The sequence below is a fragment of the Gavia stellata genome, chromosome 21 (assembly GCF_030936135.1).
Source record: "Gavia stellata isolate bGavSte3 chromosome 21, bGavSte3.hap2, whole genome shotgun sequence".
NCBI lineage: Eukaryota > Metazoa > Chordata > Aves > Gaviiformes > Gaviidae > Gavia > Gavia stellata.
In genome coordinates this window covers 13,296,081-13,319,597 of record NC_082614.1, presented here as the reverse complement: position 1 = coordinate 13,319,597, position 23,517 = coordinate 13,296,081, and the positions used below count along the sequence as shown (strand labels likewise).

At 56.6% G+C, this 23,517-nt stretch overlaps 1 protein-coding gene across 1 annotated transcript; it reads left to right on the top strand.

The window, feature by feature from the left end:
* The first annotated feature begins 940 nt into the window (after window positions 1-940).
* On the top strand, window positions 941-19,408 carry HIP1R (huntingtin interacting protein 1 related). The gene is made up of 32 exons (XM_059827919.1): window positions 941-1,033; window positions 6,251-6,314; window positions 6,745-6,887; window positions 7,234-7,290; window positions 7,540-7,620; window positions 7,745-7,821; window positions 8,126-8,187; window positions 9,403-9,543; window positions 10,020-10,077; window positions 10,177-10,252; window positions 10,472-10,609; window positions 10,701-10,759; window positions 10,829-10,901; window positions 11,279-11,462; window positions 11,537-11,625; window positions 11,928-12,044; window positions 12,534-12,635; window positions 12,885-13,079; window positions 13,333-13,480; window positions 13,812-13,898; window positions 14,197-14,304; window positions 14,670-14,806; window positions 15,604-15,714; window positions 15,840-15,898; window positions 16,224-16,254; window positions 16,379-16,441; window positions 16,910-17,010; window positions 17,628-17,733; window positions 18,570-18,693; window positions 18,847-18,908; window positions 19,084-19,272; window positions 19,361-19,408. Exons 1-32 carry the CDS (start codon window positions 941-943, stop codon window positions 19,406-19,408), a joined length of 3,183 nt encoding a protein of 1,060 aa, XP_059683902.1.
* Window positions 19,409-23,517: the final 4,109 nt, after the last annotated feature.

Below are 23,517 nucleotides of genomic sequence, written 5' to 3'. Positions count from 1 at the left end.
AAGGGGCTGAACTGAACCCCCTTGTGAATTTAAAACGCTCTACTGCTGCCTTTAAAATCAACATAGAAAACTGAGCTCAAGTGGTGCAACAAGGATCTGCAGAGCCTTTGGATTTTGTGTTGGGGCTCCCCTGGGTTTGGGGAACGGGAAGAACGGGAATATCGGTGTTAATCTATTCAGGCGCTAAGTGACTTATGAACTGATTGTATTATCTACCACGCTCTGAGGCTCCTATCGAAACTCAAGCCCCATCAAACTCAGCTGCCTTATTTCTGGAAGTATTATGAATACTCCAGGGAGTGCCTTTGCTGTCGTATTCTTGTATTATTATTAAAGAAAACGAAGCTTCTGTTTGGCTGCGGCCTGCTTTGCGCAGGGGCGGATGTTCTCCCTGCCGCTTGACTTTTCCGAAGGGAAGACTGGTAACGAAGCACCGCGTCTCTTAAATGCGTCGTGTGTGTATTTGCAGGGTTTATTTAGAGGAGGGGGTCTGTTGTGCTGTTAGAAAGAGGACGTAACTAGGAAATGGGAAGGTCCGCTAGAGAGGGAAGATAAAACACCGCAGCGACCCCCTTCCTGCAGCGTGGCCGGTGCTCCGGGACCAGGGGAGGAGCCTCGGTGCCTTTTGCGCTGCGGGGCGGGAGGGCTCGGCCGCGGCCCGGCCTTTCTCGCGGCTCCCCGCCGCGGTGCGCTGCCGGGCCGGGCCGGGCCGGGCCGCCGCTGCTCCCACCTGCCCGCGGGTGGGCGTGGGGCGGGCGGGGCCGCGCGGGGGCCGGGCGCGGCCGCCAGGGGCGCCCTGGTGCGCGGGCGGGCGCGGCGCGGCGCGGCGCGGCGCGGCGCAGTGCGCGGCCGGGAGGAGCCGGCGGGGCGGCGGGCGGCGCGGGTCGCTGCCTGCCGGGTACGCGGAGCCCGGTGCGCGGAGGGCGGTGCGCGGCCCGCCATGAACAGCATCAAGAGCGTGCCGGCGCGGGTGCTGAGCCGCCGCAGCGGACACAGCCTGGAGGCGGAGCGGGAGCAGTTCGACAAGAGCCAGGCAAGGGCGGCGGAAGGGGGCGGCGGTGCCCCGGTCCCGGCTCCGGTTCCCGGTCCCGGCTCGGGGCGGGGGCGCTGCGGGACCAGCCCGCTCCGCTCGCTGGGGCATCGCCTCGGGCCGCGCTGCACGACGGCGGCTTCCCGGGGGAAGGGGGGGGGTGTGTGTCCCCGCCGGGCTCCGGGGATCCCCCGGTGGGGCAGCGCGGCCGTCGTCCGTCTATCCGCCCGCCCGTCCGTCCGTCCGTCCGTCCCCGCTGCCGGCGCGGCGCACGCTCCTCCGCCCCCGCCTGCCCCACCGCTTCCTCCCGCCGCGGCCCCGGGACGGTCCCGCGTGGGCACCGGCCCATCCCGCCGGGCCGGGCACCGGGGCCGGGTCCCCGCCGTGCGCCGCCGTCCCGGCGGGCAGCATAGCCCCGGGCAGGCGGTGTGTGTTCCCCCCGCACCCCCCGGGCCTTATCGGCGGGTCAACACGGCCGTGAGCACACAGGGAAAGTTTTATGGCCCCGGCCGTGCCGGCGGGAGCGCGGCCGAGGCCGGGGGCTGCCTGAGGCAGGAGCCCGGGGCCGCCCCCCGGCGCCCACCGCACCGGTAACACTCATCCCCGCATCCCTGCCATCCCCCCGGCCCGCGGCGGCACCGCCTGCCCCGGCAAAACCGGGGGCGGTTTGGCACCGGGGGTGGCTCACCCCCCGCGGCGCTGGGTCCCCCGTGGGCTGTCCCCGCGGGGTCGGGGTGCCTGGCCTCCGCGAGGGTGGCAGAGCAAAAAGAAAGCCCAAACGCGTTTGTGCCCCGCGACATCTGGCCTGGCCGGGGGTGCCCGCAGCCCGTCCTGCGGCCCCCGCGGGGTGGGCCACGCTCGGGCACGACGGGGCTGGGGTGCGGCGGGTGGGAAATGAACTACCCCAACAGCGCGGGCAGGCGCGGACAGCGGGCCGGGCTCGCCGGCTGCCCCAGCAGAGGCAACAGTGCCCTCCCAGCACGCATCCTCCCACCCCTCTGATTTTGCCGGCTGCAAATTCATCGCAGATATTTTTCCCCTTTGCTTTGCCGCTCCTTCCCCGGCCCCCGGGCTGGTTCGGCGCCGGAGAGTGCCAGCGAAGGCAGGTGGTGATTTCGGGCCTCACGGGGTCAGGGTGCTGCTCGGCCGCGCTGGGTGGGAAATGGAGCTTGTTGGGTTTGGGGAGCAACACGAGAAAACCGGCAATTCCGGTTCCTTCTGGACGCATCTGCTTCAATCATCCCGCTGGGCACCGCTGATAAATAATTGCGGCGGGAGCGCTGCCTCATGCGCCAAAGGGCAGCCTGTGCCGGCCAGGCGGGAGCGCGTCCTTCCTCCCTCCCTTCTGCCCTTCCACGACGTTTTGGGCCTTTCGGGGGGATTTGTGCCCCATGGGGATGTGACCTCGCTCATGGCCACAGGGATGCCGCGGGCAGAGCCGTGTACGGGGCGAGCGGGTGGTCGCTCTCTATTAGAGGTAAACCTGGGGCTCGCTGGCTGACGGTCCCATCCACCACCCAGAACTGACCTTTATTTCCAGCATCCGCTGAAAAACCATCCTAAAGGAGCTTTATCCTATTGTGGCTTCCCGTAGCAGTGCTTCGGGCGAGAGCAAAACCCTTCCAATGTCAGTACGTGGATATTGATCTGCCTTTTACGTCTAATTATAGCAGCTGCGGAGACGGCTGCTGGTCACCTTTGTATCGCGGGGAGGCCAGTGGCACGTTCCCTCCGCGCGCCTTCACACCCTTCACAAGGGTTTCACACCGCCCTGGAGAACAACGCTGCCGAAATCGAGCGCCCCATTTCGTTTCCCCCAGCAAAGGCTGGGGCGATGCCTGCAGGTTTGGAGAGGGGTTGCCGGCCCTGGTGCGATCCTGGATGCTCGTGGGTGATGTAAAGGCCGCCTGCTTTACCTGAAAATGCTTTTCGAGGACTTGTGTTGGGGTGATGCAGGCATCCCCCTCGGAGCAGCCGTGCGTGGGAGGCGGGAAGCCGCCATCCCGCAGTGGGCACTCGCTCTGCAGCGTGGCAGGAGGCAAAACTTGCCCTTTTCTGCGGCCAACTTTTGCTTTTCTTAAACAAGAAGGTTAAAAATCCAATGAGCTCTGGAGCTGTCAAGAATACAGCGTGTGTGACTGCCAAGCGGTGCTTTTTTGGTGTAATTTGGGAAGGAGAAGCATTAGGAAGGGAACTCCGGAGCAGCCGTTTGCAGTTCAGCTGATACGTCAGCCCTCGTGCCGCCTGGCCAGGGAGCTTTTTTGCTCGATGTCCTGCTGCCAAAAAATCTCGCCCCACTGTGGCGTCGCGCTGGGACCTGGCATCCACCTGCCGGGTGGGGATTGCGGCCCCGTGGGATGCCGGGGCTTCGGGGAACTGTGGGCGGGGAGGATCACGCCGTAATTAAAAGCAGCCTGGAAAGAAAGGGTGGATGTAAACTGTGCTCCTTCATTTGGGCGCTTTGATCCCAGCTTTAGTCACCGGCTTGGTACGTGAGGGCTGTGAGTAAGGCATTCGGGTTGCACCCGTGCGGGCTCCCACGGCCCGCGGCTGGGCAGGTTTTGGGGTTGGACCCCCCCGCCGGCGGGGCCGGGGCTGCGCCGCTCCCCGGCAGTGATGGGGAACCGTCCGCAGGTGGCATGGGGGTTTCGGCCAGGCTGGTTGCGCACCTGCGGTGACAACCTGATGGGACCTGCCCATCTCCAGACGTGCCAGTGATGTCCCAAGAGGCCGGGTCGAGGGTGAATCTCCCCGTTTCGGAGCCATCCTCCATGACCCAGCTTCGCCGGGCAGCTGGCAGGGACATCCTGAAGGCACGCGTGTCCCAGGCTGCAGCATCACCCCGTGCCCGTCCCTGGTCCCACCATCCCCTTTTTGGGGACCTCCTGGCCAGCTTGGGTTTTGGAGCCAGCAAAAATGCCCCTCAGCCAGCAGCCCCGAGGGACTGGCATCAATTTGGTGCCGCTGTGGTTGATTTGGGACCATGCAGGACATGGTGTCTCTGTCATGGCAGTGCTACGGGTGGGCTGGGGGCTGCCCCTGCACGGGTCCGCTCATCTGCGCCGGACATAAAATGACTCAGGTGAAACCTCTGGGCTGAGTCACTGAGGATGAAACCAGCCTCTCTGGCAGCTCCCGGGCTGAATTTTGGCTGGTTGGGCTGGAAACGAGCTTACGGGCAATAAATGCAATAAAACCACCAGCACCAATGGGAATTAAAGCCTGGTTTGGGGACAGGCCAGGTGGGTCCCAGCTCTATCCCCGTCCCGCCAGGCAGCCCCGGGCACCCAGGCTCCCGTCCCTGGGGCTGTGGGATGGTGTTTCCTTTCCCGGGGGTCTGCCCTTGTCTCACACATCGGCCCCTCCTGCTGCACCTCCTCCCAGCCCCACGGGACCCGAGGCTGAGCCCAGCTCCCACCCATGGGTTGGGATGAGCGTGGTGGGTTGGGATGAGCGCATTGTGGTGCTCCCGCACACGGCGGGCAGTGAAAATCCAGGTTTGGGAGATGTCTGCCCCGCTCCCCCCTGTGCAAAGCACCTCAATAAGGTGCAATAATCCCTTTAGCAGATCTTCGCTGCAAGGTACATTTCCAAGCCCTACCTTGCAAAACCGTTGGCTTGTTGCTCTCTGGAGCGTGATAAACGCTGCTTTCTGTCAATAAACCATCACTCTGGTGTCGTACTGGGAGGTGCCGGCAGCCCTGAGGACCTATGGCACATCTCCTTGCCATACAAGCCGCGGTCGAGGGCGCAGCCTTTCCACCGGCTCCAGCCTTTCGGGGGGCTGCAGAGGTGCTGGGCACTTTGGGAGAGGCGGCTGCGCTGCAAGTGCCTGTTCCTGGGCACTCCAGGCTCGTTAACCTTTGGGGATAAGAGGATTACAGCAAGTCGCCGGCTTAACTCTGCTGCTGCTTTCCGGCCCCACATGGCGGGGTAACGCCGGGGCTTCCCTGGTGTGGGAAAGGCAAAACCAGCACGTCTTGTCCCAGCAACTGGGCTCAGCGTTTTGGGGCTGGTTTACTTTTTGGGATGCATTCACAGTGGTTTTGCCGCTGTTGTGCCCGGCTCGTGGGCGCAGACGTTTTGGGCTCATTGGGGGCGGATTTGGTGCATCGACACCTGCAGCATCGCCCCTTTGGCAGGGCGTCGGGTTCCTCCTGCGTAAGTCAGGAGCACTCGATAACCCGGCGTTGGGTTCCTCCTCCTGCAGGAAACCACCTCAATTTGGAGGCGTCCCCTGGGCAAGCGGCCGTGTCAAAGCAGGTGCTTTCCCCCGGAGTGGAGACAGGATTTTTATGAAGTTTTATAGCTTGTGGGGCTGCAGGGAGGGACCGGGTTTCTCTTCCGGCACGAGCGCCAGCAGCGGGGCCGCTTCCTGCCTTCCCAGCTGGGACCTTTTTCCTCCACCGCTGACTGAGGGCTCACAGACACGGGCACTGACCGAGTGCTCGTGCGAGGGCGATGCAGCCCAACCGAGCCCGCAGCGACCTGCGGAGGAGGAAGAAGATCCTCATCGATCACAGTAACTCAGTTTTGCAGCCTGTTACCGTGCGGGAGATGCGACTGACTCCTGTCTGTGATCGTCTTTTGGAATAAACCCATAATTGACAGCACGCTGTGATCAAACACATGAAAATATAGATAATCCCCCTCCAATAATCACATCGCTCTGCGTTTTTGCTCTGTCAAAATGGGCATTGCGGCCGCTGCTCCCCCCTTGCTCAGGGGCTGCATTTTCGCCACGGGCTGTTTGCACGCAGCAACACCATCAAAAAAAAAACCCACCATCCCCTGGTTCAAAGGCTCCTTGTGATTAGAGAAACAACCCTGGAATTTGGCATCTCGCTGTTGTGCTTTAATGCTCCCCGGGCACGGCGCTGAGGTCAGGCTGCAAAAATGCTGTTTGTTTCCTGGGACGGGGACAGCAGGGAGCATCAGCAGCTGAGCACTCGTACTGGCCCGGCTGCGACCCGTCGCGCTGGGGATGGGGGGTTTTAACGGGCCGCTTTGATCATGGATGAAAAAAACCCTATTTTGATGTGTCACGAAGGGCTTTAAGGTGACAAATGCGTTATAAAATTCAGGGTATCGCCCAAAAGCGCCGGGTGGCCAGGCCATTCCCAGCTGGCAGCGTACCTGGCTCTTCGCTTTGGGGGGATGTGGGTTGGGGACCGCGAGGGTCGTGCTGCTGCTGACGGCCGCTCTCTCCTCCTCTTGCAGGCCATCAGCATCAGCAAAGCCATAAATACGCAAGAAGCACCGGTGAAGGAGAAACATGCCCGCCGTATCCTTTCCCTCCAGCTCGCCTGCATGGTGTGGAGGCGATCCAGCGCCGAGGCAGGAGGGGTTTCACCCTGCGGGGCTGGAGCCACGGGAGGTTTGGGAGATGGGAGACCCATGCAGAGCTTGGTTGGGGGACAGCGTCACGTAGGGTCGTCCACCAGTGAAAATGCAAAAAAGGGTAGTGCAATAAAATTGCATTTCTTTGGCAATAAAATGCAAAGGGCCCCGGTGTGCCCTGCAACAGGGGAAGATGCACCAGAAAGGAATAAATGGGGGTTTTATCTACGGATGCAGCATCGCGCCGGTGATCTCTGTGCCTGCGGTACACTCGGTGCATGTCCCCTTTTTAACGAAACTTGAACAGGAATAGTCCCCAGCCCCAGCTGTCCCCTGCTCCTGTGTGTGTCCGGTTGGCCTTGACGGCAGGGAAGGGATCATCCTGGGGACGCACCACGAGAAGGGAGCGTTCACCTTCTGGTCCTATGCCATCGGGCTGCCCCTGCCCAGCAGCGCCATCCTCAGCTGGAAGTTCTGCCACGTCCTGCACAAGGTCCTGCGCGACGGCCACCCCAACGTGAGTGTCCCCTCCGAAATGTCCCTCCAGCACTAAAGGTGGGGGGGAAATTTTTGGCTCTTGCCGACGTCCCTCTGTGCAGAGGGTGGGTTTCCTTCCCTTCCCCGGCCACCTTTCCCTGGCCATGGGGCTATGAAGCGTTCTGTTATGTTGCATCTTCGAAACCTCCCTGTGCAAAGCCCCGACCTCTGGTTGCCATTGAAAGCCTTGAACTTCTTCTCCCAGAGCTGGAGCGGCGTAAGGGGCCAGATCCATCCCCTTCCACAGCTTCAGGGCAGGCAGGTGGGCCCTTGCCCACTTCCGTGCCAGCCCTACCATGCCACATCCCTCCTGTTTTTGTCCCCAGGTCCTCCAGGACTGCCAGAGGTACCGCAGCAACATCCGAGAGACGGGGGACCTGTGGGTGAGTGGGGCGAAGCCGAGGTGTGTGCCATCCCGGGGGTTTTGGAGGGGGTGCTGAAAAGCATTGCAGGCACAGGGAGGACAAAGCACCACCTGAAAGAACCCATCGCCTCTGACCGCGCTGGGTGACGGTTACGTGGTGAAGGGTGAGAGCCGTAGTGCTGGCCTGGGGTCACCGGCATGTGCGGGCTCTGCTGGATCCGGTCGCGTTGCTGCGGATTTGCCACGTTTCCCCTCGTGTCTCCGGCAGGGCCATTTGCACGACAGGTATGGGCAGCTGGTGAGCATCTACACGAGGCTCCTCCTCATCAAGATCTCCTTCCACACCAAGGTGAGAGACTCTGCCGCTTCTGCACCCTGCCATGCCGGGGTACGGGGTTTCACCGGGGCTTGTGTCGCATCAGCAAAAATATTAGCAGCACTGCTGTTTTGTTTTTTTTTTTCCTTTTACAAAGCATCCCGAGTTCCCTGCGGGCCTTGAAGTGTCGGATGAGGTGCTGGAAAAGACCGCAGGGACAGACGTGAACAACATGTGAGTGTCCTGGCAGGAGCAAAGCAACGGGTGCACAGTCGCCGGCTCCGTGCCGCCCAGCTGGCAGCGTCCTGCTAACGAAACGGCTCCTGTTCAGGGCAGCCGTCGGCATTTTATCAATCGGTCAGATGGTTCCCGATTCCTCCTGCACCCGCAGAGTGGTGAGGAATGTAAATGCAGGGAGCAAACCCACCAAATTCTTGTCAATCTGAGCCCTTGCCGGCGCAGGGACCTGCAGTGAATATGAGCAGCCGGAGCAAGGATGTCTCTGCCACGGGTGACAGGGCTTTGGTTTTTTTGGCAGCTTCCAGCTGACGGTCGAGCTGTTCGACTACCTGGACTGCGAGCTGAAGCTGTCGGAGTCAGGTGAGGAGGCGGCAGGTCCCTCCCGCTCGCCCGCGGGCTCTTGAGCAATAGTTTCGCTCTTCGGTCAGGCATGGAGTTCCGGCTCGGGAGGCTGAGGTTGGAGGCTCAGGTCCTTCCTCTTCCTCCGATGAGATTTCTGAGGTTGTTTCTCAGCCGGGTTCCCCAGCTGATGCTCTGTAGAGGCAGCTGTAGGAAAATATTTAAGGAACGTGCCTGGTTTTAACTCACCTGACCAATGCAGAGTGTTGTTTTCAGAGCAGCGCTGCTCTGAAATACGTTTTTATTTATTTTTGGTACATATTTTTGGTATTTTACATATTTTTGGTATTTTTGGTTGATGGTTGGACTTGATGATCTTACAGGTCTTTTCCAACCTTAGTGATTCTGTAACCATGTTAATCATATGCATTACCCAAATTCTTTCTATCCCCCCGAAGCAGAGGATGGGGCTGTACCTCTTTCTAAATACTTATTTCCCCTTGTTGAAATACCTCCGGCCCCTGCCTGTGTTTGCTTCTCTCGCCTCCTTCTCCAGGAATTTTTAGATGGCTTAAAAATATGGCAGTTTCTTCGTGTTCCTGACTCGCAACGGAGGGAGCTGCCCTGGAAAACAGGGCACAGCGGGAGAGGCGGTGCTCTCGGCTCCTGTCAGCCTCCCGCTTCTCCTCCTGACCCAGTTATACAGAGAATTTATATTCATAAATACTTTAAAGCTGAGCAGCGAAGAAGCCAGAGTGGATACGCTGGCTGGATTTCTGCCAACGGAAGGGATCCGTTTCTGAGCCGGGGCAGGCGAGGCTGCGGTGCCGGAGGGCCCGTCCCCTGCCCTGGGATCCTCTCCCAGGTCCTTGCACGATTAAATAGAGCGGAGCAAAACCCCTCGCCTTCCCCAGCTGCGTCATGCAGCGACAGTTTCTGAGGGCAGCCGTCCTGCCTTTGCGTTGTCCCGGGGTTAAATCCCTCCTTTTTGGGGTCGGGGTACCAGGGGCAGAGCTGAGCACCCTTTCCCTCTGCCCCCACGCTCCCTTTGGGTGTTTTTCTTGCTTGGAGGGGGCTTGTTCCCAGCTCAGCGGGACAGGACAGGTAGCAACCCAGGCGTTTACCCCGTGCCCCAGCAAAGCCACGTCCGTTGTGGTTAATGATCAAGCCAAGTGGCCCGGAGCGGGACAGCTCTGCAAACACGGCGCCGGCGCCTCACCGCGCTCAACCCTTCAGTTTTCAGGCAGCTCAACACCTCGATGGCGGTCTCGCAGATGTCGGCGGTGCAGTGCCGCCTGGCCCCCCTCATCCAGGTCATCCAGGACTGCAGCCACCTCTACCACTACGCCGTCAAATTAATGTTCAAGCTGCACTCCTGTGAGTCCCTGGGGACGTGCCCCGTCCTGGTCTTTTCCCGGGTCGGGCTTCTGGCTGGATTCTCGGGGTCAGGCTTGTGTGGATGAGGGCATCTGTTGCCACGTCCCTATATCCTGGTGGGGCTCGAACCTGCTTCACCCCACGGAGACATCCCAGATGAAGGAATTAGAACTTCTTGTCCTTGATGAATTCAAACCAATGTGCCTTGGCCCGCCAGCCCCCTGCACGGGATTGCTGGGCAGTGCGGCGCCAGGGGCCTCATGCGGCTATTTCGGGGTTCCCACTCCCACCTCTCCCTGTGCTGCGTCCCTGGTCCCTATGCCAGGGATGGGGACACCCCAGTCCCATCCTGACCCCTCACATCCCACTCCCACCTGGCCTTTACCCACTGGCTTTTGCATCCGGAGGGATCCGGGCACGTGTGAATAAATTTGCAGTCCCGGATCAGTCATGGCTGTCCCCCTGTATCGCCGCAGGTCTGCCGGCTGACACGCTGCAGGGCCACCGAGACCGTTTCCATGAGCAGTTTCGCAGGTAACCCGGGGCTGAGGTGGGGCGGTGGGGTCCCCTCCCTCCTGCCAACCCCCTTCCCTGCCTCCCCTGCGAGCGGTTTTTCTTTCCCCCCTCCTCCAGCCTCAAAAACTTCTTTAAGAAAGCATCCGACATGCTGTATTTCAAGCGGCTCATCCAGATCCCCCGGCTGCCAGAGGTACGGTGGGATTTCGGTCATACATGATGCTTTAGAGTCTGTGGTTTCAGGGTGCATGAGGCTGTCCCCACGGATGGGTTTGGGGTCTGGGGACACTGTAGAGGGACCCTCCGGCCCACCTCAGCAGCACGGGGATGGCTGCCTCCCTCCCCTTGGCCATCTGCCTGCAGCGGTCCCCGAAACACCGGGCGATGCCACCACGATTTCTTGTCCCTGCAGAGTCCCCCGAACTTCTTGCGGGCGTCTGCGCTGGCTGAGCACGTGAAGCCGGTGGTTGTCATCCCCGAGGAAGCCCCTGAGGACGAGGAGCCGGAGAACCTCATTGAGATCAGTACAACTTCCACCACGGAGCCACAGGTGGGGGCACGGAGATGGGATGGGGACCCTGGGACGGGGGGGGACAGGCACCTGCAGCCTGGCTCAGCTTGGCACCCTCTGTCTTCCCCAGATCACCTCGGATATATTTGAGCAAACCTTTGGGCCACCCAACGGCATTCGGGACGACAGGTACAGGGATCCACGGTGGCGGGGGCGCCGGGCCACGGCTGCGTGGGACCAACCTGTCTCTCTCTGCAGGGATGCACAGATTGAGAGCCTGAAGAAGGAGGTGGACATGCTCCGTGCAGAGATGGAGAAGGTTAAACTGGAGGTAAAGCCCAGCTGGGGAGCAGCCGGTGTGGGAGAGTGGGGTGGTTTTTGGTGCTGTAGTGTGGAAACCCTGAGGGGATGCAGCAGGAGCAGGGTCCTGGCACCCAGTGCTGTGTCTTGGGGCCTCTCCCAGTGCCAAGACCTGACTCCTGACGGAGATGGGGTGGAGGCATGTGAGACCTGTCCCTTGCTGTCCCAACGGGCTGTAAGCAGCAGGGACAGAGTGGCTGCAGGGGCCAAGGGGAGTGCTTTCCTGTGCATCTCACAGCTGCTTTGCCCAAATTGCAGCCGAGCACCTGGATAGGGAGTTTGGGGAGGGCAGAGTCGTTGCTGGCATCGGTGCAGGGCGGTGCCCGAGTGCCTGATGCTGTCCCGCAGGCGCAGCGGTACATCACGCAGCTGAAGGCGCAGGTGAACAGCCTGGAGGGCGAAGTGGAGGAGCAGCGCAAGCAGAAGCAGAAGGCGCTGGTGGACAATGAGCAGCTGCGGGACGAGCTGGAGAGGCTGCAGAGGGCAAAACAGGACAGCGACAGGTCCCAGCGGCTCTGCGCCGAAGCAGAAAGTAGGTGCCCTACAGCGCCCGTCAGCCGTAAGACGCCTGCGCCGCGGTTGCTGATGCTTTCTCACCCCATCCAGGGAAGGCCAACGCCACTGAGATCCGCTACACGAAGCTGAAGGAGAAGCACAGCGAGCTCATCAACACACACGCCGAGCTCCTGAGGAAGGTAACGCTGCTGCCTGTGCCGGGCAGGGACTGACTGCTGCCTTCATCCCTCTGCCACCGCCGGTGTGGCTCGTGCGTGCCCGGCCCCACCCCGTATTGGTCCCATCGTCCTGCACCCAGGGACCTCTGAGCACCGGGTGGTGGGCACCCCTTGAATTCACGTCCACCGACGATCAGTGTTTTGGATGCTGTGAAAAAAGGCATCTCTGAGCTACCTCCCCAGCTGGAATTTGGGCAGAACAAGCACGGTGGTGGTGAGGGTCCCCCCTCTGAATGCCCAGTAATCTCTGTGTCCCCGCGCAGAACGCCGACACTGCCAAGCAGCTGACGGTCACGCAGCAGAGCCAGGAGGAGGTGGCGCGCGTCAAAGAGCAGCTGGCCTTTCAGGTGGAGCAGGTCAAGCGGGAGGCCGAGATGAAGGTGAGCCAGCGTGGCCCTGAGTCCGGCCCGGCACCGAGTCCGGCCCGGCACTGAGCCCTTCCCAGCCCGGGAAGCATGGTGGCTGTGCACAGTTTGGGCACAGGGGGAAGGGGTGAAAAGAAAAAGCTGCCCTGCCTCCTCAGGAGGGTGTTATTTAATGTGTGCTTCGTTCCCTCTTGCCCAAATCTGCCATTTCTTCCCCCAAGAAAATGCCACAAAGCAAATTGATCGGTTTGATGCTTTCACAAATTGATGGGTTTGCAAATTGATGCTTTCATTCTCTGGGGCCCAGGCTGGGGGCTGCTCCCAAAATTCCTGCCGTGGGGAAAGGAGCCCTTTCAGGAAACACCCCCTGCCCCAAGACCCTGAAAACCCCTCTTGCAAAACATGGCTGCACTCGTTCCTGCCGTCCTGGCCGTGCTCTGGTGCTGAGCGGGGCTGGAGTGCGTTTGCAGTGACTGAGCCCGCGGTGTGGGTGCGTGGTTGCAGCTGGAGGACCAGAGCGTGCAGATGGAGCAGCTGCGGCAGGAGCTGGACGCCCGACGGGACGAGCTGGACCAGGCGCAGCGCTCGCTCACCCACGCCAAGCAGGTACGAGGCCAGGGGCGCAGGATGCGCCGAAATCCCCATCACAAATCGCTGTCGTGCAAGACGGCGTGCCTGCCACCGCTGCCAAGCCAGCGGTGCAAACAGCAGCCCAGGGAGCCATCATGGGGCTGAATGTAGGTCTACCCCATCAGTGTCATGAGCTGGGCATGTCCTCAGCTCCCCCGGGTGCAGCCGTTAGGCTTGTGACATGGTGACAGGTGAGTGACAGGGGTCTCCTGGCCCCACTGGCAGGCAGGCGTGGAGCTCAGCGCTCAGGTGGAGGCCCTGCATGCCGAGAAGGAGGTGCTGAGGCGGTCGGTGAGCGAGAAGGAGTGTGAGCTGCTCTCCACACGTGGCCTCATCGAGGAGAAGGAGCTGCAGCTGAGCCAGGAGGCGGACAAGGCCACGAGGGAGATCCGTGAGCTGCAGGGCAGGCTCCTGGAGAAGGTACGGTACTGTGTGGAGATCCTGGTGCCCCTCCACTCACCAGGGCGAGACATGTTTCGGGGATGCTGAGTACCTGGGGGGCTCAGCCAAGCCATCACCAATGTAGCCAGTGGGATGAGACCCACACCAACAATAACGGGATGCTTGGGTCTAATCTGCAAATGGGCTCTCAGGGAACATGCTGGTGACAGGGCCATGGTGACGGGGTCCTGCGCCCTGGCTGTGCCACCCACATGTCCCTCCTGCCCCCCAGAGCAACCAGGAGCAGAGCCTGCAGCAGAAGCTGCTGGATGAGCAGTTTGGCATCCTGCAGGAGACAGTGCGGGAGGCGGAGGACATCCTCCGTGATGCGGTGGCCAAGCTGGACGACCCATTGCACATCCGCTGCACCAGCTCCCCAGGTACTTCCCGCTCGACCATGGGGGCTGCGACCCACAGCCCCTTCTCCCTCTGAGACACATAATTTTGCATCTCAGCTATGCCCAGGCATCTTTTCCCACCAAACATCACACCCAAGGAGATTCGGGTCTGACTTCCCTGGGGTGAATTTTTAGCTCCTATCTCAGCACTGTTTTGCTTTAATGACTCAGATTCTAGTGCTGCTCCCCAGCCGGGGCTGCAAGGACCCAAGCTGTCTTGGCTTCCACTCAGTGGTGCCTCGTGAAGTCAGCATTCATGTTCGTTCAGACACTCGGCAGCCTGACTATGCTAACGAAGCTAAATTCATTGCAGATTACCTGCTCAGCCGGGCGCAGGCAGCGCTGGAGTCCACAGATGCCGTGGAGAACGGACACACGCAGTACGTGGCCTCCATGGCAGGTACCTGGGGCTGGGCGCTGGCAGCACTGCTTGCATCTTGCTTTTCTTTTTATACATCCAGCAGCCCCCAGCTGCTTCGGGGCCATCACACGTGTGCAATGCCCTGGTGATGGAGGGACACGGCGGGTGGAGTTGGTGGGTTCCCATACGCTCATTCAAGGAGCAGTCTGCAAGCTGGAGGAGTCAATACTGACCTCTCCAAGCTCTTGTACTGATCCTTGGGTGCCTTCGAGGGTGGGTTGCAGCCCCCAGGACATGGCAAGTGGTGCAGCACCTGACCACATCCTCTTGCCGGCAGATGCCGCGGGGCTGGTGGGGGCTCTGGCCCTCTTCGCACACCTGACGGCCGACACCATTGTGAACGGCAGCGCCACGTCCCACCTGGCTCCCACCGACCACGCTGACCGTGAGTGCCGGGCATGGACGTGGTGGGTGTTGGGGGGGTTTTTTGCTTGTGGGGCTTGTTTTTGGGGTGGCTGTGCCAAAGCCCTCTCCACCAGGGGCTGGATATGAGACAGATCTTCCCCAGGGGCAGCATGGTCCTGCCAGCTGCCCGTGCTCCCCTTCCTGACATTCCCTCCCCTCCAATGCCCCTTCCTGGGCCAGGAACGTCGCTTTGCTCCTGGAAACCGATTTGTGCACTTCTGCAAGAAATTTGCTGGATGCCGCCGATGCTCGGTGTCACCTCTGTGGCCGAGGAAGGTGGCAGGGCTGGGATGGGGGGCACCTCTGCCCCACGAGGGGCCTGGCACCAACCCATCCTCTCCCCAGGGCTGACAGAGACGTGCCGGGACTGTGGGCAGCGCAGCCTGCACTACCTGGGCGAGCTGAAGGACAAGCAGACGCTGGGGCGTGCCGAGCTGGGGGACGTGCGGCGGGCGCTGCGGGGGGTCCTGCAGCTGGCCCAGGTAGGAGATGGAGCCCAGCACACCCACCTTCTCGCCCAGGGCTGGTGGGGTGGGTTATTTACTGACATTGGTATTTCCTAGAGGAAAAACCACAGTAGGCAGTTAACACAGAAATACATTGCCTCCGTTTGTCAAGGTGGGGTGTTTGCTCACAGCCGTCTGGCTGCACCTCGAGGGGCAGCTTGTTTTTTTTTTTTTTTAAATAAATATCAAACCATGGCTTTCCCCATTGTCCAGAACTGAAATCAGAGACGCTGGGTTGGAGTGAGCACTTTGGGGTCACTTGCTCCCCATACCCACAGGTTCTGGTGTTTTCCTTGAGCCATCTCGGCTTCCGAGTGCCGAGACCCTTCCTGGTGGTGCATGGAGACAGTCGCCTTCAGATCAGCTGAAGTCTTTTAGCCGAGTATCCCCTGCGGAAAAAAACTTCCCAACTGTCAGATATTTCTTTTCTTGAAGCTCCCATTAGTCTTTTCCATTAAATTGCTGTTAATTCAAAGGCCGTCGGCTCTGCAGAGCCCTCTGGAGCCCTGCCCTGCCGAAAGTGCTCCTGCGATCGAGTTTTGTTACCTTGATTTGGAGCATTTCTTGCCTCGGAGGTCACTGTGCCATGTTTGCTGCAAGTTGGTGGCACATGTGCCTCCACCCTCATGGTCTGCAGAATGCTGCTCCTGCAGCTTTATTTATTTAGGGGGGAAAAAAGGAGTTCGATACCTTGGTTTGGTGTTATTCCTTACAAGTGTTCCCTTCTCTCCCTCTGCCTAAAACCTTCTGGCGGCTGCTGCCTCCTCTGGCAGGAGCTGAGGCCCAAGAGCTTAGACATCAAGCAAGAAGAGCTGGGGGACATGGTTGAGAAGGAGATGGCCTCCACCTCCGAGGCGATTGAGGATGCAGTCAGGCGGATAGAGGTGAGCCGAAGCTGCAGGGTGGGCCATTTTGGTGCCTTGGGGCAGCAAAGCGTTCATCTCTCCTCCGCCCTGCTCGCCCTCGCAGCAACGTGGCATCTAACCCTTCCTCTTGTGTTTCCCAACAGGAGATGATGAGCCAGGCCAGAAACGAGAGCTCCGGTGTTAAGCTTGAAGTGAACGAGCGGTGAGTTTTGAGGGGTGGCGTGACAGCCGCGGGCGGGTTTCTGTCCTATGCCCATGCTTTGCTGGGCTGTGCTTTACTCCAGAGCCCTGCGTGCAACCCCGGTGCTGCATCATCCTGCTGCTGAGCATGAAATTCTCTTTAGAAGGGTGGACCTTCGTCTTGCACGTCTGAGCCAATTGTTCACAACTGCTTTGTGGGCTGCTTAGAAGTAACCTGCAGGCTGGCTGGTCTCCAAATAAGACCCATTTTCTAACCGAGGCCAAAGCCTGCTTCCCTGGATGCGGCACCAGAGGATGCTGAACACTTTTCTCTTGTTTCCCTACAGGATTCTGAACTCCTGCACGGACCTAATGAAGGTCAGTACCGCAGAAACCTAGCTGGGGTGTCAAGACTGTGCAAAACTGTAACTCCCACCATCGACAGCATCAATCCTTCTCTGTAAAACCCCCATCAAACACCAAAACCTGTTCTTCGTTCCAGGCTATTAGACTTCTTGTAATGACATCTACGAACTTACAGAAGGAGATAGTAGAAAGTGGCCGGGTAAGTCCTCCCCTACACTCGTCTCTCTGCACTGACATGAAATATGGGAGAATTTCCCACAGTTTGCAGAAGTGCCGGCTGAATTTTGTGCTTTCCCGTGTTAGCGGTACTCAGTCTGGCTTGCTGGAGAGAAGGGCTGCTCAGCCCTGTGCTCTCCTCACACGTCGCTGTCGCCTTTGCAAAGCCTTGTCCATCTAAAGACAATGGCCCAAACTTGTGTGTTTTAAACCCAGCCCAGATCTGCAGGCTTGGGGCTCCAAAGCTAATTTTCTTGATATGTATTTAAAAAGGCCAGTAAGAGCAGCCTGAAGGGCACAGAAATGCTGCCAATCCCTTGATTTATGGCTTTGTATATGAATGTATATATTGTTATATTTTATATGGATATTTTATATGGATTTATGGATTTGTATATTGTTGTATCTTAGAAAAAAGTTAATACAGGTCATAATATTCTCATAACAACAGGGGGCAGCAACAACTCAGGAGTTTTATGCCAAGAACTCGCGCTGGACGGAAGGGCTGATCTCTGCCTCCAAGGCGGTGGGCTGGGGAGCCACGCAGCTCGTGTAGGTACCCCCAGGACCTCTCCCACGGCTGCTGCGGGAGGCTCCTCTCCGGGCACGGCTCCATGTGCTGCGCCCGGGCCTGGCCCACCCTTCTCCGTCGCCCGATAACCCAAACTGTCCCGCTGCTGCGTCTGCAGGGAGCATTATTGCTAATTCCTTACAGAGCATCGTAGCCTGTGTCAGACCACACGGTCACCAAAATAGGGACTGCCAGTTCCTCCCTGTTTGCAAAATGTGAAAGTTGCTGTAATTAAATACTCCGTGTCCTGGTTGCTGCTCAGATGGTTGTGGCCGGGTGGTTGGGATTAGGGCAGAGTGTCCCTGTGCCAGCGCAGGAAATGCGGGGGCTTTTTTGGACAAAGCTTTAAAAATCTCATCCACTTCATTACAGAAACACAATCCTGCCTCCATTGATATTTTACACCCATCCAAAACTTCTGGATCTGGGCTTTGAGTAATTGCTCTGTAAATGCTCTTTAAATAATTACAGGGAAAGCTGCTGGTTCAAGGTCTGATGCTGATTTCTAAGGGTATAGCAGGAGGTAAATAGCCTGCACTTGCTTCGTAGTACATGGCGAGTATCTCTAATACGATCTCCCTTCTGATCCGTAACGCAGGGAGTCAGCAGACAGAGTCGTCCTGCATACGGGCAAATACGAAGAACTGATCGTCTGCTCCCACGAAATCGCCGCCAGCACGGCCCAGCTGGTGGCTGCCTCCAAGGTGAGCGTCCCAGCAGAACTGTCTGCAGGCGGCTCGTCAAGTTTTAAGTCATTTTGTTCCCACAGTGTTGTCCCACGGATGCTTTTGGGCAGCAGTGTGTGGCCGTGCTGTCCCACAGTCCTGCAGCCTCCTCCCGGAGCAGGGAGGAAGGGAAGCTCTTACTATTTTCAAGTCAGTCTGTGATTTTAATCCATGTGTCTTCACCTGCATTAATATTCCCACACCTAGCAGGGCTTGCCTCAGAAATGAAAATGTGTAAAACCTCCTGTCTTTCTCCTGTCAAGCTGATTATCTAAAGAAAATGTTAATAACTAACGAGAAACCCCGAATAAGCAACTGCAGGAGCCAGCATTGAGAATGATGGATTTTGGTCCTTGCCACCTTTCCTGTAGGTGCAGGCAAAAGTGATACGTAGAGGTTTCAGTGAGCAAATGGGGATGAAGGCTGGGGGGAGAAGGACCCATACCACTTTTCACAGCAGATGATTTTAAAACTAAAAGCATGGTTAAAAAAATAGCTCTGTCTACAGCGGTGCTGCTTATCCGTGTGTGGTTGGCTCAGGTGGGAGCAGAGCTGGTTTGGTGTCCTGGGCCTGAAGGGCCTTGCAGGGGTCACCTTGTCTGGCCACGATGGGATCATCAAGAATAAACGTGTCCATCTGCCCGTCCATCCTTTCCACCCCTTGTTTTTTCGTGCCTGAGGGCTGTTCCAACGTGGTGTGATGGACGTCTCTGCTCTCAGGCAGAACATGGCTGCCCGGGGGCTCCCTGAGCCGGTGGGAGCCGGGGCGGAGGTGCCGCGGTGGAGACCCGCAGCCGTCCCCGTGTTCTTTGCAGGTGAAAGCTGAGAAGAGCAGCAGGAACCTGGGCCGGCTCCAGGAGTGCTCACGCAATGTCAACGAGATGGCGGCCAACGTGGTGGCTTCCACCAAGTCGGGGCAAGAGCAGATTGAGGAGAAAGGTGAGGTTTTTGCAAGGAAAAGGGAGAAAGAAACACCCCAAATTCCTTTCTGGCCTGGTGAATGCCCCAAGGTGCCCATCTGGCTTCACTTTGGCACATGAGGGTCCCCTGCAAGGGGTGCGCTCAGCAAGGACGCCCCACTTTTCTCCACAGACACCATGGACTTTTCGGGCATGTCCCTCATCAAGCTGAAGAAGGAAGAGATGGAAACACAGGTACGGCCATGAGGGTGGATTCGGAGCTCCACCCTTGGGCCAGGCTGAGGTCCTGATCCAGACCTGCGCAAGGGGGGGGTCCCTCCTCCTGCCCCCCCAGCGTGGCGCTGGGGATGGTGGGGGGCGGATCGCTCCCCTGGGGTGCGCAGGGCCCAGCATGGCTCTTTGGGCGCAGGTGAAGGTGCTGGAGCTGGAGAAGCGTCTGGAGGGCGAGCGGGTGCGCCTGGGCGAGCTGAGGAAGCAGCACTACGCCCTGGCCGGGGCCTACGACGCGGCGGAGGACGGGGAGGCGAAGCCGGCGCCGGCCCCCAGGCGAGGCATCCTCAAGAAGCCCCCCCTGGCCCAGAAGCCCGGCCACGGCGAGGTGGGGTCCCCAGGGGGTGAACAGACCCGGGGGGGAGCGGTCGCAGCCCGGGTGACTGATATTTGGCTTTATCCCCCTCTCGTTTCAGCCCGAGCGAGGTGCCGGCCCGTACCCCCCTCCCGGGGCGAACTTCTAGCGGGGGCTGGCTGTGTTTTCAACAGCTCACGTTGCCTTCGCGCTGGCGTGCCTTCGTGCGCGGGGGTCTCCTCGCCGCCCCGCCTGGAAAACTGGATCTTTTTGTAAAATTTTTTTTTTTTTTTGTCCTTCACTTGATTCCTATCCGTAGAGCGGGGGGAATCCTGCCGGCTCCCCGGGCGGCGCAGGATGCCCTCCTCCGCCTGGCCTGCCCCCCAGCTCTCCTGCTTTAATTTAATTTGGGGTTCGTTTGGGTTAATTTTAAAAAAAAAAAAAAAAACCACCTTTATCAGCACTAGAAGTTTTCAGTAAATGTAGCGCTCTACTGTACTGCTCAGACCCTTTCAAAGAACTGTGAACTGTTTTTAAAGTAGGAAGCTGTTGGGCTTTTCTTGCAACTATTTTTTAAAGAATTCCCCTTTTTCAGCCTGAGGAATGATTTGACTTTGTTTCGGCGTGGGATCATCCCTCAGCGGCGAGGGAGGCGTTAGCCTTAACCGGCACGAGGAGGAGGGCTTTTGTAAGGGACAAAGCAGTTACTGGCACACACTGGCAATAAGGATACAGATACTTTTTTTTCCTCCTTTCTATTTTTTTATTACTACAGCAACGTCAGGGGATCAGTTGCATTATGTTTTATATTTAAGATAATTAGCAGAATTAAATCTAACCGTGGCCTACGGGAGCCAGGGGATAGGGAAGTCTGCAGCAATAAGGAATTTCTGATGTGGCGAGACATGGGGGGGCAGAAGAAAAGTCCTGTCAGCTCTATCTTCCCTTGGAGCTACTACCACGATGTAGATTATTAAAGAAGCAATATTTAAAATATGTGTTGCAGTGCCTGGTTGTCAGTGGGGAGGGGGCTGATGCCGGGGCCATGGTGCGGGGCTCTGCTGCTTGAAGCAAGCCGGCCCGGGATCGTGGGGCAGCCAAAGGCCACAAAGTGTTTTTTGGCAGAATTTGCTAAAGCAGTGGGGTGGGGGGGTGGGGGTGTGAGGCCACCACCCTTGTGTGATGTGGCCCTGCACCCACTGAGGGCTGGGGGGGTGTGGGTGGGTGGGTGGGTGCATGTACACATGCATGTATGTGGTATTACATACATATATATACACAATTATATGTACATATACCTGTGTATATATATATTTATACAGCTCTACACACAACTATATATATGTATCTTGCTCTATAGCTACCTAGCTATATAGATACAGCTATGTATCAAACTATATATTGTGTGTATTATGCTTTTTTCCTGTGTACATATGTATGTGTATTTATGTAGCTACAACTAGCTAGCTCTATACATGTACATCTGTTATTGACACGTATGTATCACTGTAGATATAGATACACCTAGCTACAGCGCGTCATGTCTATATGTATCTAGGTATATGTGTGCATATCTATAGGTACACACAAACATGCACACACATCATGTCTCTATGTATGTGTAGCTATGTGTGTAGGGCTGTGTGTGCCTATATATGTACATAGGTTTTTTTTAATATATGCATGTTTGCATTTTTTTTTAATATAGATAGTTACACATATATATGCACATGTGTATGTGTGTATAGGTCTGTATTTATGCAGTTGTCTCCATCGATATGGCTGTAGCACTAAGGCAAGACCCAGCCCCTGCCCAGCGTGAGCAGCTCCCCAGGGCAGCGCAGCACAATAATTTCTGCTGCGTATGCTCACAACATGGCTCTCACTGATGACTGGCAGCCTTACCAACCGTAAGTAGCTGCAATAAATAAAAAGCAATCCAGCCGCAGCAGCATGGGCACAAGATCAGTGCTGCCTTCCAGCCAGGGCAGCCGTTACCTGCATCCTCGCAGCTGCTCATCAGGGCCATTGGCACACACCTGCAAGAAACATGGATTTTTGTTTCTTCTCCACTTACCTGAGCCTACCTGCATGGCTGAGTGTCACTGCGCCTCTTAGCGCAACTTGGATGCATCAGTGAAATGGGTAACCTGAAGCATTCAGAGCTCAGTGAGGATGCCCACGACAGGGCAAACACAGCTCCCTGATATTTAAGAGGAGATTTGTGAGGGTCCCTTTGAAAAAAGCCTAGAATTTTCCTCCAACTCATTGTGACACCCCCCCCCCCCGCCCCGCAAAACAGTTAGAATCAAATATTTCATACAAGTCACAGTAAAAAACATGGCTCTTAGGTGCTAGCATTAACAATAGACTATAAAGCAGTTAACTAGAATTGTAAGTTACTGTATCTCAAGAAAACACATTCATAAGGTAGTTTATTATTTATTTTAGTTCCGTAGCAGTCTCATGATGACTTAAGATTTCTAAGGTTACATGTCACAAAAGAATATCTTTACAGTTTTATGAGCAACTACTACGGCCAGCGTAGCAAGTGCCAGTTCCCCTTTCCCAACCAACTGTCAGTATAAAGTGCACTCCCCATGAAAAGGCTTTGGTGTCAATACTGGTGTTGCTGGGCAAGGCAAGCCGCTGGTCTAATCCTGCAAGTTACATCGCGTTCTTCTCCAACCCAAAGATTTACATCCTTCTCAGCCTTTCCATGAAGCTACGGAGAAGCTCTTATCGACAGCAGCAGTGGAGGACAGCTGGGAGAGGGTTACCCAGCCGTGCCCCTCGGGTGACTGCTGCCACATCGAGTGACAATGATGTCAATCGAGATATGGCTGTGGCCAGCTCCAGACTTCTGAGTTTCGTTTCTTACAGCAACCTTTTCTCTCAGTACAAGGAAGCACTTTCCGCAGTAGCTCGCAGCCTATTTATAGACAGTGATAAAGCTGTATTTGCTGGGAGACTGACGTCATCCTAACCACTCACAACATTACATTTCGTAATGGAAATACTGATTAATCAAGAACACTAACTTTTAAATCTCACTACCATAAGTCTAGCCACAGCTATATTTGAAGTTCAAAGAATTCAAAAATAAAGTAAAATGTGGCATTAAGAGCGATGCTATGGGTAAATGTAACTTCTTCAACACCACTGCTGGTTCACTATGATTTACTTAGATTGATACTTACAGAGGCTGCAGGTAAAACAACCCAGGCCAGCACGTACAAAGTCTCAAAAAACATCAGCAAAAATAAAAACAAGCTCCAAAGGCCACTTACAGCATAACCTATGTGCTAAAGTAATTCTTATACCAAAATTAAGCTTACTGTCCAGGCTAAGATTTTTTCTTAACACCTATACTTTTCGGAAAGTATTTGCAGACAAAAAAATATGTAAAAAAAATCACAACTGCAAACTGTGTATGCAAGAGTTTATTTTGAGACTCCATCAAGACATCCTGCGGTACAGGATCCAATTTGCTAATGACTATTAAATACCATTATTGCATCTGTGGAGAGAGGAAGATGTTTAACTCGATGAGCTACTGAGAACTCAGTAGCACATCAGTAGCTGTAACAAAAGCAATGGAAAATAACCAAGCGAAAATTGTGAAATACTACATTCTGCTCCCTTCCACTGAGGTTAGTGCAGTACAATTTATTTTTCTTGAAGCAGCTTTCAAACAGCCTGTTATCAAAGCCCTCCTTTCCCCACCCTTTGGCTCCCTCAGCAGCCAGACCTCCAGTAACCACAAATTAGTTTGAACACGAGCACACAAAGCAGCTGAAGTTCAGTAACAGCATCACTACAGCGAGCAAAGCTTACAGAATACAAGTGCCCCTCAGATTACTGGGGGAAAAAAAGAGTCCACTGAAATCAAGCACAGGAATAGAAAACACTGCCGTTACATGCTCTAGAAAGTCAGGTAAAAAAAGCTTCTGTAAAAGTATGTTTTTAAGAGGCCTTAATTAAAGCCATGAACAGCAGCCACCCATTTGCAAGGTATTTTATTTCCCTTCTGCGTCTAACCTGCCGGTAGCGGTGACTAAGGCACAAGTTACATGCATCTGGGCAGTACTGTTTTTAGTGACAGTATTTCCTGAATAGCCCAATCAGAAAAATGACTTAGGAAATACAGAAATATCAGCTCCTACAATCATTTAACAAATGCCTCATAGGGATGCAAGTTTCAATCAAAACAGAAAAATACAAAGATGGTATGTATTCCCCTTACTAACCATCTACCACTGCTGGTAGCGTGAGACA